This window comes from Pieris rapae, chromosome 1 (genome assembly GCF_905147795.1).
Source record: "Pieris rapae chromosome 1, ilPieRapa1.1, whole genome shotgun sequence".
Classification (NCBI taxonomy): domain Eukaryota; kingdom Metazoa; phylum Arthropoda; class Insecta; order Lepidoptera; family Pieridae; genus Pieris; species Pieris rapae.
In genome coordinates this window covers 12,261,931-12,284,432 of record NC_059509.1, presented here as the reverse complement: position 1 = coordinate 12,284,432, position 22,502 = coordinate 12,261,931, and the positions used below count along the sequence as shown (strand labels likewise).

The window sequence follows — 22,502 nt, the reverse complement described above, 5'->3', positions numbered from 1 at the left end:
CATTAGCACTTCAGTACTCGGCACGGGTCGTTGCCTTACTTTGATGAAGGATTTGCTTCTTAAAAGCTTTTGTTAAATTTTTCGTAGAATTCCCTTTTAAATAAAAATAAGCTCTCGAGACAAGCGGAGGATAAGGCTTCAATAGTTTCCTCAGACTCTCATATTTCACGCAAAATACTTAATTCTGAAATATGATATTCAGATTTAAAGCTAATGTTTACTTTGGTATTTACATTTTGAAAAAATTGCAATATAATATATAATTTAATAAGTGCTTTTATGTATAAAGCAATACTTTCGTTTTTAGACGTTTTAAGCGCACGTAAACAATTACGACGATTATAGAGACTCTTTCAACCTCGTTACAAACAATTACGACTTTATATTCCTACCTTGAAGTAGTCAGAAAAAAAATGTTAATTTTACAACTTTCTTCACAAGTCTATTATGATTAAATGGCACTTGATATTTGAGGACGCTTGCGGTAAAAAATATTGTCCAGGCAATATAGAATATATTATCGAAATACATTGCCTGGTAATATTATATTAATAGCTGTCAAAATGTACTGCGAGTATAAATGGGTCTATGTACTTTGTTCCAGGTGTCCATTTGTCGTCGAGTGTTCACCGTTGCTAAAAGAGTCTTGAATAATTCATTGGGATATTAAGCCGGGACCCTAGTGAAGCCGTGCGTTACATTACGCTATATAACCTGTATTGTTTGAACAGGATTAAACACCAAATTAACTTCGTTTTAACTTAATTCGATGACTCCAGAATAGACGGCCATTACAAATGCTAAATTACAAGGTCGTTGTGGTCTCAATAAACGGTCGTACTGATTAAACTGTGTTAAAAGACTTCGATAGTGCTGGCTCATCGTTCAATTGAAAGACCATTGACAATAGATAATGAAGGTCACGAGAAATCGTGCGCTCAATGGACAATCCGTTTTTGGAATTAATTTTTTTTTACGAAAACGATATCCCTTCACGTGAATTAGTTTCAACGATAATTGACTCGAATTGAACTGGATATTGGAAAGAGAGACTAATGAATATGGTGTTACGGTGCGTTTTAGTGGTTCTGATGTCGGCAAGTTTGGTCTTGGGGACTGGTGAGTGGACTGAAGATGCTGAAGATTTAGGTAAGTGAGAACTTCTACTTGACTCGGGTAAACAGGGTTAATGACTACTTGAAATGCTATTAGGGGAAGGTCAGAATTCGTATTACCACTTAGACTCAAGGGGAATAGTGTTTCAGTGGAAATATTATACCTACATGTAGATTGTAACGTAGATATCGATGATCAAATTTTTAATGATACTCATTGCTTCTAATTGCATTCATCATCTTTAAGCGAATAATCAATGTGTTAAGACATTATTTTTTTATTATTACGTATTATTTATATATTACTGGATATATATATAATTATATGACAATGAATTTTTTATAACATTTAATATATATAGCTTAGCTCCTTCTCTATCTTCCTTTAAATCTCTGCTGTCATTACCTGTCAAACATTACCTGTCCACGTCATATCCCTAACTTGCGTACTAACTACTAACTGACGTGAGACCGATCTTGAATTGGATTATCATGATTCATGTGCACTTTTTACTTTTTTTTTTCTCTAGATTAATATAAATATATTTTGTTTTTTATATAACTTCTGGTTATGCACTTCTTGCACTCATCATTTTTTTTATTTATTGTTTTCTTTTCTTACTAGGGTTGCCTGGAAGAGATCGCTTGTTAGCGATAAGGCCGCCCGTTGCATCCCTTGTAATTTATATATATTGTGTTATTTGTGTTTCTTTCTAGCAACGAAGTGTAAATAAATAAATAAATATGTAGCATCGTACTTGCCATCATTCAACATTGCAAGCAAGAATTTATATCTTTATAAAAACATAAATCATACTTTAGCGTTGTAACTCAAATAGAATAAAAAATGGATTTGAATCTGTATTTTTGCACAGTTGTTACAATGAAACGTCAGTCTTATTATTCACAAGATGTGCTGTTTGCAGGTGGAGTTGATTCGACTTTATATTCTTTCTTCATTGTATTTTATCGCTCCGTGCTGTTGGGTATCTCCGAATAATGTTTAATATTCGAGGAAATGTAAAAAAAATCATATTTTTAATATAATGCGTAATAATTTTGGTCACGTATCATTTATTTTGTTAATTAGGATCTCATGTGATATTTATCAAACTAATTTCATGAAATATACCTAAGGTTGTCGCTAACGTCAATTTTGCATCAGTTTTATTGATATTTTATAATCATACTAGCGACCCGCCCCGGCTTCGCATGGGTGCAATGCTGATACTAAATACACTACAGAAAATCTGTGAACGTTGTATATAAAAATGTGGGTTATCCATAAGAAATAGACATATACTATCACGGACTTTTCTGTAGACCTTTTCAATGTGTACAATACTTAGTGCATTTTTTTGATAAAACTTGTAGGGTTCAGCCTGCGTTTGCAATGTAAGTGGAAAAAATGTAATTATTTACGACATCACATTAGAAACCTCAAAAATAACAGTACTTCTCAACTATTTAATGGATGTTATTATACATATAAACCTTCCTCTTGAATCACTCTATCTATTAAAAAAAAACCGCATCAAAATCCGTTGCTTAGTTTCAAAGATTTAAGCATACAAAGGGACATAGGGACAGAGAAAGCGACTTTGTTTTATACTATGTAGTGATATTCATCAGTTACTCAGTCACTTTCATTATAAGGTGTGTAATTCACTATTACATCGTTAAAGACATGGTCAAAATAACTTTATTCATATAGGTAAACAAGTACACTTATGAAGATCAGAAATGAAGTTAACTTAATTCTATATATTATATGCTACCAGTTTGCAAGTTTAGAATAATACAACCTGTTTGAACTGGATCAAATCAATCCCAAAGATTAAGATCATTGAAATATTCCTAAAATTTATAAAAAAGCTTTATTGATTAATTTACGTTTAACGAAGGCTTTTAATTTATTATTTAATTTTATCTTTTGAGGGCTGGTTGGTCGTATGCTTAAATTCTATTTCGAGTATTGTATAATACTCTAAATAGAGTATTGGTGAAAGTCACCATTTGAAATCGTTAATATTTTTTTATTTCTGCTGAGTATATTTTTATTGAGAAGGACATGCATCATGGTTTTATAAACACGATATGTACACTTCCTTACTTTTATCCTTATATTTATTAAGAACAGGTGTAACGATAATGTGAAAGCATAACTGTTATTAAATTATATATTTGACACTCTTGACTTTACAAATAAATTTTAATTTACATTTTCAAGTTAAAAGTTAAAAGTTCACTTTAGAATTAATGTATAATGTTAAAAATATCATTTCGCTCTCGTGTTACAATTTTAATTTCAACTTCCGATTTCAAACAGGAAAACTTTCCTTATTGTCGTTTTAAAGAGAATATCTGTGATCGTTGCAGTTTCCGGCATTTTCATATCCTTTCGTAGAAACTAAGACGGCTTATATATGAATCGGGTTGGCGGATCGCCAGTTTCTTTGTCTTGTCACGGCTTTTAAGCTTCCATCTTGCTATTTAATTAATAATCGTATTTTATTGAAATTAATTGCTTTAGAACATTTTATTGTCTAGCCGTCTTACTTAGAAGGATCACCTTCGTCTTGGTAAATCGTTAATACCGAAACAGATAAAGAAATATGATTAACCTGAATCTTTTTAGTTTGAAATGAAGGCATACTTATATTTATATCTAAGGCTGTACAAACCACTTTTAGACTAAAGTATAGAAGCCTTATTCCTGCATTTATAATATGAGTTTGTAGCACTAAGGCGCGGCGAAATTGTACAGGGCGTGGAATAAAAGGGTGTAGATAGGAAATTGAACACCTTTTAAGTTGCGTTACTTTGCAATATTTTACGTGATTCCTTAAAATACGATATTTAAAGAAAGTTGCCAGTAATTTAGCTGATATCTAAGAAGTTTTTTTAATATTGGACAGCTTTTGCTTGAGGAAATTAAATTAAAAATGTGTTTTAAATGCAGACAGAATGCCAAATTAAAAAAAAATCTTAGAATTAATAAAGTTATAGATATTGTGAGGGGTTGTATTTGATAGTGAAAAATACTGCTTTGATGTCCATCGGTAAGAAACTCTAACATTGTATAGGTAAGTGGCGCCATACGACGTAATCTAAGAATATAAAACAAAGTCGTGTTAGTACACCACTTATAACTCAAGATCGGCTGCATCGATGTTGGCTATCTCTTTTTTGGTGGATTCTTCTCCGCTCCGAATATCAGAATAACAATAAATACATTAATTCATTGCCAACAATTTTACATCGAATTCTTGTCAGTTCAAAAAATTCCACTCTTAATGTGAATGAGAAAATGCATAACCACGCTATGATTCTGATCGAAGACATGTGTTACCTTATCAAAAAATCTATATCAGAAAGTGCTTTAACATGCAATATTGGCGCAAGAGATCTCGCAATGTTAGGCGGAACAAAATTCGCCGGGTCAGCAAGCTTCAAATAAAAACTAAAAAATAGATATGAAAATAGCACGTAGAAAATGAAATTCAATCGTAATACACGACACAAGTAATACATATCTGCAATTTCATTAAGTGCATTTTTGCGACACTTCATTTATTTACATATGCAAATGTAATTACATTTTGAGATCTCTTTACGTATGAAATTTGAATTGTAAATAATGAAGCTCTCGGTATTCATTTGTACTGTCTCGGAATTTGCAATGTATAACATTCGATGCAGAGTATAGAAAATATTCATAGAACTGGAAATTTTTTAAAAGGTTTTTGCACTGATTGCTACTGTAAAAATGAAATGAAATCGTTTATTTGCTAAGATAGTGGTACAATTAGATACAATTATTATAAAAATCCGCACAATCCGCCATATATAAATCGGCATGCTAATATCATTAATTTGATTATGTCACATATGACATAATAGAAGCATAAACATAATGTCGTAATAATAGGAAAGTTAAGTTAATTAGAATTGGTGTTAAACTTATGATTTAGATACTCGTCCACGCTATAAATGCACTTTTCCTTTAAAAACCCAATCATCTTCCCCTTGAAAACATTACATGGCAGCGATCTATAACTTCTAGGAGGGTGATTAAATATTCTTACAGCCATGGCGTAACAATTTTTGGAATATTTTTGTAATTGGTCCATGGCGATTTGACATGATAGAAAATACGATTTCCACAATTTAAATACTGACGTGTATACTGACGCGTGCTTATTACTATACTAATTATCATGCTAAAGAGAGTGCTTTCGTCTAGATGTATCTCCGTAAAAGTTTGAGGAAGATACAAATTTTTGAATTGGATATTATTTAACGAGGGTGCATAAAAATACAATCTATCTAGAACATCAAAAGAAATACTGTCACTAACCCTCACTGTAAAGTCAATAAAAATAGCAAACAAGTGAAGTTTAATATTGACATATTTTAATTGAAAGATCGAGCTTTTGATAGTCGATAGTACTTCTTAAAACGAGTGCAGTTTTTCTGTTTTTTTTTTTAATAAAATAGAATGCAAACTCTCATTGAGAGAAGGCTTACAAGTGCGTTGCCGGCCTATCAAGAATTGGTCGATAAGTTATTGACATATGTGGGTTGTAGAGCGCAGAATTTTCCCCCCTCTGAAGAAGAAGCTAGACAGCAGAGCACGTGTGGTACCTTGGGATTGTTTGTAATGACAATTGTAAGATTTAATTAATAAAATGAATATAACAATGAAACTGAATAGTATTCAGAGAGTTAGCTAATGCAGTGTCTGAGTCATAGTAATTGGTGAAGATAATTTTTATATTATTATTTTTTTATATTTAAGTTAATTATAATATAAATATTGCTTGCTCAATGTCATTTGTAGTTATCATTTTTGTATTGTGTTATTTCCTACGGATGTTTTAATTTATAGACGAGTGTTCGTAATTCACATATAAATAAAGTACTATTGAGCGTATTTAATAATAATGATATTCAATTTATATGTCGGAGAAATAGCATCACTCCATTGATATTAACAACGTTATCAGCGGACTTAGTGGGCGTCATGCGGATAAATTGCTAGCACAAATGATACGAATAATTATCGCACAATATACATCGCAATATATAATTTAAATTAATTCCTTTTAACACTACAAAAAACACTTTAGATTATAACGAACAGCGGATTCAGAGCACCGATCACTATCTATAGGCCCAACTTGGTCTAAAGTCTTATCACCACAATGTTCCACTGCCCTGTGTGCAAAATCCACTGCCAAAAATTCAAGATGGCGCCTCAAACCCATCGGGAAATTCGTTCTTTTATTTGTTAAGCAATGATTTCAAACTATGAAAAATTTAAATAGTAAAAAATGAATTCGAATCAAATTAAACTGGGATTGGAAATTAAAAGGAACTATAAAAATCAAAGGTTGATTATAATATTTTCTGATAATCCTAACATTTCCTATAAATTTGTTTCATTATTATCTAACAAATAAATACGATTATTAGTTTTGATTTATACACAGTGGTTTGGCAATAATTTACGTAAATAGTTCACTTTATTACAGTAATGTATTATTTAAATGTAAACATCGTCGTTTAAACCGATAAACTATTAAATGATAAATATTTTAGGTTAATCTAGTGATCGTAGCAAACACAATTGGTGAGCGATTTCTGACCTTCTTCGTCCATCTTATGCTGTCCACGTCGCTGTCGTCCGGAATAAGATAATTGTGTAAAAAACACCCCTAAGTTCTGTTTATGCATTCACAAATCAGTTATGAATTGTTTAAAGTCAATCCCCGGTGATACTGTCGTCCAAATAAGCGAAAGCGCGAAAAACAAAGACATGTTTGAGGTTTATTTTCCATTTTTCAGTCGGAATCTCCACCAAATCTGGAATTCATACAATGAATTTCAATTTATTTCCTTTTTTGCCACCTGATGTCGCAAAGTTTTTTAATAACGTATCGTTTCAACCCCTACTTTTAGTTTGAGATCACGTCTCAAAGTTTTCGATTGGCTGCTGCTTTGCCTGAATAATGTTCCCAGTATGCACGATGTCACTATAACATTTCCATTGGCAACTACATTTTTAACTAAAAATTTCCATTTTATAATAAAGTGTATTCATTTAAGGAAGACATTGTAGGTAAATAATAAAATATGGATAGTTAAATGATTCGAACTTTAAAGTTTCATCTTTTTTAATTACCACATTTTTTGTATTACAAAATGCGTTATACCTTGGCCGCGTGTCATTTTTAAGTCTTTTATCATGATAATAAAACGAAAAACAAAAATTTAGTATATATCGGCATATCATAGGGTGAGATCTACTAAGAACTTTGTACGTCCTATATAGCTAATGGGTATAGAACCCTATGCAAATGACTAGACCTTTAAAAAAACAGTGGTTCATTTCGTTCTCGAGTCTTTTTAATTACGTTCCTTAAGCGTAGTTAAAAATACAGCGTACGGAGAATTGGCTGTGCACTGTGCAGTCGAGATTTGAATGCACTATATGTGAGTTTGAATGCACTCTGAAGTCTCTGGCCAAGCTAAATGAGATGTTGAGCTTTTTCAAAGCTATCCGTCAACTTCACCAAGGTAATTGAGTCTTTGCAACTTTGAAAGGATGCTTGAAATCAACAATCACCCGTTAAATGTCCGCAAAAATGTGTCTTTTTGCATCATACTTAAGAACGGAATGGAAAAAATATTTAAATGTAAATAATGCAACTGAAGCAATCGCTTTCTCAAACGATAGTTTATGTGCCGCGATTTACTTTGACAATTTTATAGTATAATTTTCTAGTATTAAATTGCAGTATTCTCCATCTCGAACCATTAACCTGAAACTGAACAGCTATAAATGTGAAGAATACGTGACTGTATGACAATGTATTTTATTGTAACAGTCGTGAAAATGTCAAAAGGAAATTGTGTCTTTTGAAGAGATAGCTGCAACTTTATTTCAAGAAACTAAGTTTAAGGCTTTTGGTAAATATTGAAAAAATACTTCATTGATAACTGAAAACCAAATAATACTTCCGTTCCGGCAAGAATTTAGTGCCTATCAAATCAATTACTTTTTCGCTATAAATTAAACCCGAATTACACGATATCTGTCTTAAGTATATATTAATTAGCTGTATCATAATTAATTATTGATTTAAAAACCATGACTGAATGTTTCTTTTTTGTGTCCGTTTGTGGTAATTTTCTGTTAATAAATAAGATAATCTTTAGAACTTAATCAGATACTTTTACAACGTTGTAATACAAACCTAAAACATTTTAATGATGTCAAAACTACAAGACACTTGAGATGAATAATGACAGGGCGCTACGTTGCTATTTCAAATATTCTCAGAGGTTCTTAGAAATGTCTATTCTTTGGTGATTCAAGATTATATAAAAAGAATTAATATTAAAAGCTGTATTTGTTGTTTATACTACGTATTTGTGTGTTGTTCTCACGAGTATGTAAGTGCGTGCTCCTATTTCACCATGCCTCCTGCTGATAGTGGACAAATCGTTGTTTTTAATTTATTTAATTATTCTTTATTACTCAAGATGTCATGGAACATTTCATCATTATCATAGAAAATGGTGTAATGGTTGCAGCTCCTTACAAACGTTGTGTAAAAGAAAAAATCTTGGCGATTAATAAGCAAATTATGTTACCTATATGAATAAATGATTTTTGATTTGATTTAATATATACAAAACTTGTCGTTTTGAGTACTATGCAGCAGTCAGGCATTTTATTTGAACGTCCACGTAAAATTCAAAGACAATAGAAGACTATACACCTCTCTTCAGCCATGAAGTGTAATTGAACTATATAAGATGGAAAAATATAAATTTTATTACTGATATAACTTTTTCATTGAAAACCTTGATTAAAACATTTTCTAACTTTACAAAGAACCCTGGCATGTGAAATAACAATTGTTTTATGGGGAGTACGCTTTCTGTGAAGTTTTAGTACTTAGACCTATCATTGTTAAGGGTTGTATTGTTTAGGGAAGCTTTAGACTCGAATTGAGAGGCGATAGGGTTTCTCACTGAAAAGTTTTTTAGAAAAAAAACTTTGCTTTGTTAGTGTACTTGTGTTTTGATTCGTTGTTTAGCTTGCAAGACAAGAAGAAAATAATTTTTGGTTAAAGTTACTCAAACTAAAAGCCTTCTATACGTACCTATGGCTCGCTAATCTGGTCTGATACTTTTAATGGTCAGGTGAATATGCTATCACGCTCTTACAACATAATTACAAACGTTGATGAAAATATTGATATCTTTTACAACAGTCTCTCAACTTACCGTAACTTTGATTGCAGGCTCTTAATGTGGTTTAAGTTTTTATTTTGTTTGTATATTACTGTTATTTTTTATCTTTTAGTTTCAGTTATTATTAATTTTTAATTTTTAGTTATTATTATTGTTTTATTGTTCTGTTTTATTCTATTATTGATTGAAGAGTTCGGATGATTTAAAATTGTCTTCTCATTCCTTTGTATGCATGACACTAAAGTGACAGGAACCAAATCATATGTATATATATATTCTGCTGTTACATTAATACATTTAATGCAACGTTGGTATCGTCTCAGAATTTTTAATGAAACAAAAAATTATTGGGTGTACTAATTTTCTCATGAACTGTTACTAGCTTAACTTACCCGACGAAAAAATAACAACGATTATGTCATGTTAACTATATTGTCTTGTGAATTATCAGGAAAATTGGCAATGCAGGGGTTGGTAGTGGAATGTGTAACGTAAGCTAAGTGATGAAGCTGGCGCGTATATTCGTTAGGTCAATTTCGCTAGGTATATTGGTGTCGTTTATAAAGTTAATATCGAGTCGAGTGTAGCGTCCGTCGCCGCATATTTGTTTGCCGAAAATACGTGAGTTTAACCGGCGTAAATTAATTACATGTTTGCCCCGCTGTAATTACGCAATTCACGTGCTACTGATGCAACTCAATATGGTTTTTACGTAATGCGAACATTACATAAACGATGAATTACGAATTTACGCTTCAACGTAATTACGGGCGCGGGTGGGCTTGATGACTTAATATTTTTATGGAATAATTAACATAATATCGTATAATATATATAATGTCATTGTCGCATTTGTTTTTTTTATTGACAAAAAAAAAAAATGCAATCTTCTGGGTCTAATGCAATTCGATTTTTGAAATGTTTATTTCAAATAGTAGAACTGAATATATATATATGGTATATTTACCCATATCATAGTTACGTATCATTGCGTGTTACGGGCTGTGGTGACAGATATATTAAATTTGAAAAACGGGCTTCAAAAACATCATTATAGTGTAATCAGAATTCTGATTACTCTATAATGATTTTTACGGACTGAAAGCTTAAACAGTTCTTCTTTTAAATCAGAATTTCTATCTTTATTTTATATATATATATACAGTATACTTTGTCAGTTTTGTCTGTCTAACGTAGAATGTATATCCACGTGGCATGTACAAATAATAAGTATAATCTCAGAAAACCACTCTTTCTGCCTTCCAGCCTTACTCCGGCTGCTCTATGTAATGTCCAATTTCAATGGCAATCTAAAGAGTGACATTTTAAAACTGCCGCAGTGAAACGTCACCGCATTTTGTTTCATGTCACCTCTGAAGCCTCACTCCACTCTATCCCCGCACGGAGTGACAGGTGACAGTATTTTTAGTCCCCTTGAATTGCGTGTATTTGTTCATTGTGGTAAATGTCAATTTGTCGGTTTGTTAGTGTCCTCAAAGTAAAAATCGTATGTGAAATAGAAAAGCTTGATAATATTATTTATTTAATAAAATAATCGTTTGCATAATATCCTCCAATCAATCCAAATCCTAAATATTTTTTATACCTAAATTTAACTTAAATGGTCACTAAACACTGAGTTACAATGTAGGCTATGTTCTATAAATTTAATATTCCGTCCTAAAAATTCAATCGCGTGAAAACTGTCACGCCGAAAGTTAAAAGCAAATTAGTTCAATTGAAACTTGTAACGATGTCTCACTACTGAGCGTCGAGCCTGGAATTGTAAGTGAAATGGACCGTCCACCGTAATTGTCCGTTCGCGAGTCCATTTTACGGCAGATACGCAAAATTATACACCCCGGGCTGTGGTCGAAAACAGCTTTGTTGGTTGGTTGTATTTTCTGATAGAGCCACCATGTTCCGGATCCATTCTTGCGTTTGTCTGTTTGGGTTATTGTCGTTTTGGGGCTTCGGGTAAAGGTAGACAATTATGACTTTTATCATTCAGTTGATTTTGTTTTCCATTTCCCTCTTAACATAGTTAATCTTTACAAATATTATGTTGTTGAAATTTGTTCGGTTGCACACTTTATTATTGGTTCGAATTGTAAAATAATTTTGTGCTAGATAGTCTTGCAACTAGATTTTTAACTATACTCCAAATTTGTATATGATTTGTATGTAAGGTTTATGCATTCCAATACAATCTTCCATTGATTCATCTCCCCTCTTATTAAAAGTGTGACATATCTAGCTCGTTGAATGATATAAAATAACACTTTATTATTTTTAAATAAACAGTGATAATGCGGTGAAATTAATAAAAGTGATTAAGGCCAAAGTGTAAAGATTAATTACATTTTTTGACAGTATATATCTTATCTAAGTAGCGTGACTTGGATTAATGAAGACAGGGAAAGTGTTATGCCGCTCGATAAGTCGGGGGTGCTACACACATAATCACTAGATATTCAAATATAAAAGAAGTCTCAATCATCATCCGTAAAAGACCTCAAATTTACAGGTTTTTTTTAATTGTTTCATTCGCGATATTAAATGGCGCATAAGAATAGTCGTAAAAAGAGAAATAAAAATGAGTGTAATACTAAAAATATTTTTGTTTCAATTTTAGTATCATCGCTGCTAATAATAGTTTTGCACTTATCATATTATAGGGCTGGACTTGTTTGTTCTAAAACTATTTTTGTTTTATTAGGTGGTCAGTATTTTGTTCCTGATACACATCGTCGATTTTAAGAAGTAAACAAGTTCACAGTGTTGCAAGTATATTGAATTAGTAAACAGTCAGGCTAGTTATACAGACTGGCCAAAAAGTAGAGGATCAAACGTAACTAGGGGATAGAAGAGGTCATCTTTCTAGGAAGAATTACAAACAACGATTGTGAAAGATTAGCTCTAATAAAGCAATTCTACATTTCTGAAATGAAGGATGAACAATTTTTACAGCTGATGACCTCATATCTATCCCCTGGTTGCGTTGCGTGACTGTTTTTATGTTTATCAAACATAATCTTCATAGTTCAAAACCGCAATTTTTTTTCTAATTTTAAATCGGTCCACGGTCGGAGGAGTTCGTGTATTTTGAAGTTGGTTAAAAGATCACGGGTCCAAAGCGCAGTTTTATCTTAAAAACGTATTTCCAACGTTAAATTAAATAAAACCCATTCTAAATAGCGCATAAATATAAAACTTGTGTAAGATTGAAAGGGTTGAAAGCTTGACGTCTTTAGAATTCCTTACATTCTTTTTAGAGTGGAATAAGTAAAAATAACACATTTAAACCTTAGTGTCTAGACAAAGTCGTAAAAGCGAACGTTTTACGAGAGTTAAATCGTGTCGACACGGTATTTAGAAATCGAAATTGAGTTAACCTTTAAATTTTATCTATAATCGTAAAAATCTAATATAGTATGTTAAACCACATCATGAAATCAGTACGTTGTAAATGGGTATTTTTTTGTGTTTCTGTCAGTTATTACATGCGACGACTTGATTGAAACCTACATGAAGAGCGAAAACGTGGATATCAGATAAGCAAATAGTTGCAGTTGTGGCAAAAAGAAAGACTTGGAGCGAGGTGAAGGAAATGCGACGCTCAAGATCGAACGCGATGGAGGTTTACTTTGGAGGCCCCCAGTCCCATCCAGGGGCCATATCACCTTAACAATAAGTCCTAACCAAAAATAATATTACTGATTTAAAAGAAATTATACCTGCGCTTGTATAATAGAGTGACAAGACAAGTGTATCATAGAGTCTACCTAAAGTACTGAGAAGTTCTTATAGTCCTACCAGAATTTTTGGATTATAGAATTATGTACTAGCGGCTATGTTTCATATAACTGTATAAACGTACAGTAAATGCGTCATACCTAAATAATATTGTATTGAGCAATAGTGTATCGCTGGCTACCCTTGTGTAAAGACTTTATAAAAACAAAATGATAACAGAATAAATGAAAGAACGGGTTATTTTTAAAAACATTTCACTGAGATTTAGAATATCCTTATTTTTCTGACAATAAAAATAGCCTATATCAATAAGTGATAATGTAGCATTCGAATGTTGAAGGATTTTTTTTAAAACGGTCGAGTACTTTTTGAACCATTTCGTTACAAAGATACATACTAATCGTTCCTCTTTATAATATTAGTACAGATTACCAGTGCTATGTTGTGATGTTTATACATATAGTCTGACATTATTCTTGAAATTCATTAATTTATCCATAAAATACTGATATATAGCCTACACGTTAGTGTCGCACAATTGAAATCGTAACTGATTACTTCGCTAATCAAAGCGTGGAATTTTAATTAATACTTATTGTACAAACAATAAGTATTAATTAAAAGCCCTTTTTAATTTAACCCTCAGTGTTTGTGAAGTATATGAGAACTTCTTAATATAAACCAAAAAGGTTTCGTATTAACTTGTTTTATTAAATCTAAAGAATGTGTCAAGCTTCTGTGCGTTCGTGAGCAATGAATGAATAAAATTGGCTTTCCTTTGTGGCTGTTCAATTCGTGTATTTATTTACTTGTTGGTTAACTTCAAATAAAGCAATCTTGGCAAATAATAAAACTCTCATAAGGACTATATTTGTTTTGTATATACATGTAATAATCGTAGTAGATTTAATAAATAAATATTTTAAATCATGTGTTTACTTTACGTACTCTCAACAATTCCTTACCATACATAAAAAATCAAAACCAAATTACCTGTTTCAGTCACTTGTGCTCTATTCACAAAGTGCTCGGGATTAAAATATATATATAAATCATATTAAATCAAGCACAACTTCGATTTGCGTTCTAAACGTATGCAACGTCTAGAATCTCCTTCTCACACCAATTATCTTGCATATGAAATTAAGAAGATGCAGAGCGCTAGGAAAGGGATTGGTCGTCGTCAGTCAAAAAGGAGAGTCACAAAAATTGTTTTTTTTTTAATGGGAAACATATATGTTGCAACTTAGCAACTGAATATATGTAGAAGAAACCAGGTCGGGGATGGAACTGACATCAGATGACAGAGATGGAACAGGGACGAAACGGAGGGCGGACTTAAATTCCCTTGAATAGTATTAGCGAAAGACCAAAAGGCCTGAGTGAATGAGTGTTGTGAGTGAGTGATGAATGAGTGAATGAAGGCCCCGAATGAAGTCGGTATTATATAAAATATTGCAATAACCAAAAACAAATATCAACTTGTGAGCAAGTCAGTGAGAAAATTTTATCTTATAAATAGAAGAAAGAAAGAAGAAAATCTTATAAATATTTCATGTATAATCATTTAGATAATTTGGTGGCAAAAACCTTTTTTTGCAATTGAATTAAGCCATATGGAATGTTTTATTTTTTTATTGAAGGCTCCAACAGTCAGTGAGCTCATTAGTTTCTTCTTGAACGCTAATTAAGCACTCATTGAACAATTCCAGAGTCGACACCGAGCATCTCTATCTTAATTATGCACTTTTAAAAAGAATTAATTACAATTCAAGGGTGATTTTATGTAAAAAAATTGAAATCTTAAACATTATATACACTAACGATGACGACGAGACCTATCATAAGTTAGTCAAAGTCTACTATATATTGTTTTCCCATACTATGCTACGCTCCCTTCTTTTTAGTTCGGGACACTGATTAATACGAGATATAAGATATACAACATCGTGATTGTGCTTTATTTTTATTCCCTTTCTTTTAGAGGCTCTTTTTGCTTCTTTTGAATCCGGGACATACGACGACCAATATGTATACCTTGCCTTCTTGAAGCTATCGCGGAATACCCTTAAATGGAGAATATTCATAGCGCAAAATCACCTGTATCATGAGCACGCCCAACATACACAACCTTATGTACATATGTAATCACAGAAGACAGTCCAATTAGATATTACTTATTTGATTTTAATTTAATTTTTTGTATCAATTAAGTAATATACATTTTGTAATATATACTTTTAGTTTCTATTATGTACTTCATCTTTGGCTATATCTTTAGTATATTTATTTTGATGTGAGACATGATGTCGGCATCCCTTGAAGGATCCAATACAATTATCAAATCGAGTTTAGGAACGAAATTTAAATTTCAAACATGCTACGTAAGATGATTCTATGATAATAAATCAAATTTAGGAAAATAAATAATCGATTAATTACAATTATAATATTTTTATTTTATAATATGTGATAGAGATTATTCTTATGATATTTTAAACGTAAAGTTATTTTTTGATATTATGTAGTTTTTATATAGGTCAGTTTAAAATATCTAATAACTAATTGCTTATTCTAATAAAGTATCAGCTTACTTCTAAAACACCAGTATTATTAAGGCAAACAACGAAGGATTAACTTATTTTATTATGAGGTACTTAAAAATTGCGTTCATTAGGTACTAAATGTGACCTTGAACTTTTTTTTTATGGTTTCTTAAAACAACAACATTTTTCATACGTATAAAATATTACTGTATAGCAACTATTATTAATTTCATAGTCTTGTTTACTTTTAAGAGTTTATTTATGAAAATTTTCATGTAGCATTATTAAATATATTGTGTTACCTATATGAATAAATAATTGTTGACTTTGTAGACCAGTGCCGAAGCCTTCAAAAATAGTAAAAAACGAAAAAAAATTACAGTAGGATGAAACCCATTAGAAATGCAAGGAAATATGATAAAAATGACAGGAAAAATAAATTACGGTCGATCCGAGTTCGGGAAGTGGCAGGGGGGTGGCTTTTAAGGGGGAAAAATTGTTTATCTTGATTTCCGGCGAAACTACCAGTCCTATGGAAAAAAGTTGAATGGCAAAGTTGTAGGTCATAAAAAGATCTACAACTTTTGTATTTACAATTTTTTCACATAACCTCAAAATTTAGGTGAAAAATTCAAAAAACCATGTTTTTGGTTTTTTATTTATATCTTTTTTAAAAAGTTTTTTTTTTCTACGAAATTTGGTGAAAACATACCTTATTATGTCCCAAATATACTGTAATTTATTTGATTAAAAATATTTATTTTTTCGCCTCATTTTAACTTAATATCAAAAAATCACCCTAATTTTCAATCGAAAATTCTGACGTCAAAATTTCAGCTTTTTTGAAAAAGTTTGGGGCTTTTTGTTCGTTGAAATGTCTACTTTCTGATGGTGTAAAAAAAATATACATTACTATAGGAAATATTATTAGAAAATGCAAAAAATTGAAAAAACCTAAAATTCGAAAATTTTCTTTTAATTATATACAATTTTGAGGTATTTATTAAAATGTACACTTTAATTACTCAAAAAACATAAGATTTCATGCTTCATTGATAAACGAAAAAATTGCAAATTAAAATATACTTCTATAATTAACAAACAAATAAGTTAATAAAGTTAATATTTAATAAGACATCTACAATATTTTGAAAAAGTTGTAGAATCTTCTGTAAATAATATTTGTAGATGCCTATTTATTGCTGTTTTAAGATAATTTATATACCTGAGTGACCTTCGGTGAATTTTGAATTTTTCTTTAAATAAAGTAAATTTCTCACAAATCACTTAGAGTAACTCAGCCTGCAGGTGTATTTTTAAAAACGATGTTGTACACTACTCTGTATCTCGAATACTGGCTAACGGTTTTTACAGCTGCTACGAAATAGCAGGTAGCAGTAAGGCCCAGACCCTCCTAGGTCCATCCCCACTTCTCAATGAAATAACTTACACTGGGCTAAAATTCACCGAAGGTCACTCAGGTATATAAATTATCTTAAAACAGCAATAAATAGGCATCTACAAATATTATTTACAGAAGGTTCTACAACTTTTTCAAAATATTGTAGATGTCTTATTAAATATTAACTTTATTAACTTGTTTGTTTGTTAATTATAGAAGTATATTTTAATTTGCAATTTTTTCGTTTATCAATGAAGCATGAAATCTTACGTTTTTTGAGTAATTAAAGTGTAAATTTTAATAAATACCTCAAAATTGTACATAATTAATAGAAAATTTTCGAATTTGAGGTTTTTTCAATTTTTCGCATTTTCTAATAATATTTCCTATAGTAATGTATATTTTTTTTTACACCATCAGAAAGTAGATATTTCAACGAACAAAAAGCCCCCAAACTTTTTGAAAAAAGCTGAAATTTTGACGTCAGAATTTTCGATTGAAAATTAGGGTGCTTTTTTGATATTAAGTTAAAATGAGGCGAAAAAATAAATATTTTAAATCAAATAAATTACAGTATATTTGGGACATAATAAGGTAAGTTTTCACCAAATTTCGTAGAAAAAAAAAACTTTTTAAAAAAGATATAAATAAAAAAACAAAAACTTGGTTTTTTGAATTTTTCACCTAAATTTTGAGGTTATGTGAAAAAATTGTAAATACCAAAGTTGTAGATCTTTTTATGACCTACAACTTTGCCATTCAACTTTTATCCATAGGACTGGTAGTTTCGCCGGAAATCAAGATAAACAATTTTTCCCCCTTAAAAGTCACCCCCCTCCCACTTCCCGAACTCGGATCGACCGTAATTTATTTTTCCTTTCATTTTGATCATATTCCCCTGCATTTCTGATGGGTTTCATCCTACTGTAATTTTTTTTGGTTTCAAAAATTATCGACACTGGTCTATTGACTTTATTTAACATTATACCTTAAATGATTAATGATTAATTTGTAAATTTAAATTAATGTATGAATTAGCACTACAGCCTGGTTATTAATATGCTTGAACAAATACCTGAAATAATACCAGCCCTAAATTAATTAATATCCCATATCGCGGATTTTAGTCATCATTAAAGTGAAATCATGATTTTGAAGTTGCGTACCCGTATACTAGCAGGTAAGTTACACAAAGTTTTCAATTTCTCATTTCCATCCCTTTGTAGATAAGAGGATAAAACAAAAGGCTTTTAGGTAATTTCTATTTAGTTACCCATAAATCAATTTTACATGAAACAAGATGAATGTACCAGGCACTCAAAACGTTATACGAATTATGAGTGAGTTCGGTAAAGAGGTTTTATTTTGTGTTGTACTCGCGTAAGCAGGACTTAAAATAAACATGGCCTTGATTGTAATGTCGTTCAAAATAATATTGACGCATTTATGTTTAGTCTTTTAGATATAATGTTCGCTGTAAGGGTTTGAATTTTTAGTAATAACATTTTTTTAAATATTTTTTATCATTCGCATATCAAATTACAACCTTTTTTTTTGTTGAGTGTCGGCGCCTGGGTTACTCCCAAGCCCTCTTGGCGTTCTCGCAGAACGCTTGAAAAGTGTTCCATAGGCCGTCGCTGTCAGCGACCACCATAGCTTTCACTAAGACGGAAAGTGACAGACCCAATATGAAGGTGGTGGCTTAGAGGCTACGTTCAAAGGTACACTGAGTTGCACTTCTGGAAATTGTGATGTAACTTTACTGTTGAGTCAAGTTATGCAATTAAAAACATTGTTGCTAGTATTGAACTTTCAACTTCACCACTCTTATCAACAATAAGCAAACATCCTTTTAAGAATTACTATATATCTGGTTCTATACATATATTCTATTGGTAGTTTATAATTATTATATTATAATTATTTTATTAGAAAAAAATCTTTTTAAACAAACACTTTATTAACGAACCGAGTTCACAGTTTTAGAAAGTTCTTCTAAATTACTTTAATCAACAATTTTAAGTCATAATTTAAAAGATTAAGGAAGTGATACAATATTCAAAAGAGTCTCATAATATTGTTCACTTCGCCATTCTTGGTTTTACAGCACGAAAGCGATTAGCGTGCAAACTTTGAAACAATAAAACACTTGAATACTGTTAAACAGATAGGCGGGACCGGAAATTCCTTTATCAAAAAGAAGTTATTAGGAAGTTTGAAGTTTCTCAGCTTACAGTCAAAAATATAAAAAAAAAAACATTTATTTATTGATTAATATTGAAAAAGTTTTCAGCTTTCTATATCGGTGTCGAATTAGAAAATTTTTTACAATTATTTATTTATTTCGTAATCCTACAGCTAACATAAATTATATAATATATATATTATATATATACAAACAAATACACTGAAAATATAGCCAAAGATGGAATACATCTTACATTTTACTACAAAAAGATACTATTTTTTATTTTCTACAGAAATGATTAACAAAAGGGAACAAACAAACAAAAAGTATCCAATACATTTAACTAAGTGGTACCGAATTTGGCTGTGTTATGACTTATGAAGTGGTGTAAAAGTGAGGGTATTTAAGTGATGGTGTGTAGGTGGTGTGCTGGTGATTTTGCCCTATGGATATTCTTAGTGCACTTTTTAACCACATTCACATAGTGAAAGGCTAAAGAATTATCTGTATTTGTTAAGCCAGTAGCCGGCCTCATTCGAAGACTGCTCATCAAAGATCGTCATAAGTCGAAAAAAATTTTTACATATAAATTACTGATTACGTTATATGCAAAAATCCGCCTAAAATGTCGCAAACCATAAACCAAACCTGACTAGTTGATCGTATAAAAAACAAATTTAATTGTCGCAATTTACGTAGCGTGTAATTTTACGCTCCATAATTTCTAGCTACACGGGGCCCAATAAAAAAGGGGCCATTTCTTGTGGGCCAAGTGTAAGGGAAGGAAGACATCAGTGTGACGTTAGTTTGATATATGAGCGGGATCTTTTGTGCAGGACTCGTTAATATCAACGCACAATGCCACGCCGACAGCTCCACGCTCGACTTGAGATTTGCGTGTGACAATGACGCACTTTGCACGCTTTAAAGTTATGTAAAAATCTCCTTACTACCATTTATTATGTTTATATGAAGTCACAAAGCAAATGTTAGCATCAATATTATACAAACAACTTTTTCCTGTTTATAGCGAGAATAATTAGAGAAAATTACTAGTCAAGAGTAGAATGTCAGTTTGGTCACTAGCCTAACAGGTAAGTGATTGAACTAAGACACTCGAGAAATGTAACTAGACATAATATGAATAAATCTTATAAATTGATAAATTTTAAATTTGTCCCTATTATCCTTTGTAATTTAATATCATGCCAAAAGCGGCGTAGCGAATGTAACATTAGAATCTATACAGGATAGCGTATAAATAAAAGGATTTTAAATTAAAAGGCTCCCAGCGTCTCGTGGTTACGTAGCACACAAACGCTTAGAAAATAATTGTATGCACATAATTATTTGTGCAACGCCTGCTTTGTACGGTCGGACACTCGGGAACAAAGCGGGCCGAGACTTTGGCAAAGCTCTTACGGGATAAATGAACGCTGGAAGTGCCAGGATATGTTGTGGATAATCGTTTTACATGTGATATACTGACTTCTCTAACGCTCATTTATAATGTCACCAGTATTTGGTTAAACTAATTGTCTTGTTCATTTTACTCTTGAAGTTTATCATCGTGATTTGCGGGTTGGTCGTGTTTTACAAGGTTGCTTCATTTAATTTGTCTATTAAGACATATTTAATCAAAATACAATTATTTAAATAATATCCTATATTGTCTGTTTTGTCAACTTTAGTATGGACATAAATACATACACAAAAATAAAATAAGTATCAATCATATACCATATATATTGTGGTTATTGTGAAATAAGAATAAATAACTTATTTTTTACCAACTTTAAAAATATCTAAGGATAAATAAACTTTGTTTCACAATTGAGCGTATGTAAAAGCAGTGTCCAGCTTTACCAGCTGCCCACTGAAGTATTCCCGAACCAATTTGACTTAGGGTTTATCCAGAAAAGAGCATACCAATTCTTAAAAGGCTGACAGCACACTTGAGACCCGTCTCGCAATGTGTGTGTCTATAGGTGGCGGTGTAACTTAACATCAGGTAAGCCTTCTATTAGTTACATAAAGAAAATAGATATGCTATATAAGTAAATAAATATAAATAACCTTAAAATGTTGAAATTACGTAGTAAATGAGAATTTATTTCTATGTAATGAACATTCCTACTGCAAGACTTATATTGTCCTTTTATGAACTCCATTTTATACCGCTTAAGGAATCTGGAACCGGAAAAACTGCGAAACAACCGCGAAATCTTAACTCATAGCTTATATTAACAGAAATAAATAAGCATTAACGACTATTGTTTCCATAAATTCAGCATCTTTGTGGATCGCGGAACCGCAGGTGTTTCATTATTCTGCTTTAATGGCGTCAACGAGGTCATAACTCACACGACTACAAATAACCTTACAGGATTTAGTGCCTTGAAAGTAATACTAGAGTACACATCTAAATTTACAGTTAGTAGCTTTCTGTTGTTGTAAACTTTTAAGTCTCGTGAAAATTTCATTTAACGACTTAAACCCTTTTCTTGTTTTATTTGGATTATGATGCAACGGTTAAGAGTGGTATTTTATTGAGAGAAGCCTGTGCCATTTCAGCTGTCATTGCGTCCGCTACTATTTTTTTAAATCTCATTAAACTGTGCATAATGGTATATTAGGTGGGCTAGTGAGTTCGTAGGCGAATTTAACACATTGAATGCTTAAACAATGGATACAAAGTTATAGCCGGAAACCAAAACTTTTAATGGCGACTTTTGATTAAGTAATTATGAATGTTTGAAAATATGTATAAATGTATATTATCTTAGTATCTCGGATAAAAATAACGGGGTACTATGACCCCGCTCTACTGGGATCCGAGAAAAGAGCACTTAATGTGTCATAATATATGTTTTGATAAAATTAAATTTGATTATTCAATATTTCCGAGATCGATACAACTTTTATAGCGGTCATACAATTGGTTGATACGATTTTATCGGTTTCAGTTCCGACGATTACCTCCCATTACATTATGTACTACGAAATAATAAAAGTCGAGCATTTTATTTCTCATTGTGCCATTATGTAAATCATGGTTAGCGTATTCGTATTTTAAAGAATTTTCTGATAAGTGAAAAGCGATGTAAGGAAAATTTCTAACGTATGTTAATTTTTCTTTCATATTGTACAGCCACAATCAGCATTTTTATTTTTCTGTTGTATTGTGTGGTAAAGAATTTCTAGCGTAAATGTCTATTGTTAAGCGT

At 31.4% G+C, this 22,502-nt stretch overlaps 1 protein-coding gene across 1 annotated transcript in view; it reads left to right on the top strand.

The window, feature by feature from the left end:
- LOC111001558 (neural cell adhesion molecule 1) overlaps positions 1 to 22,502 on the top strand; it is a 93,579-nt gene that overhangs the window by 3,204 nt on the left and 67,873 nt on the right. The window contains exon 2 of the mRNA XM_022271487.2: positions 605 to 1,149. Coding sequence (XP_022127179.2) covers positions 1,056 to 1,149 — 94 coding nt within the window. The 5' untranslated portion in view covers positions 605 to 1,055. The remainder of the gene's footprint in view (positions 1 to 604; positions 1,150 to 22,502) is intronic.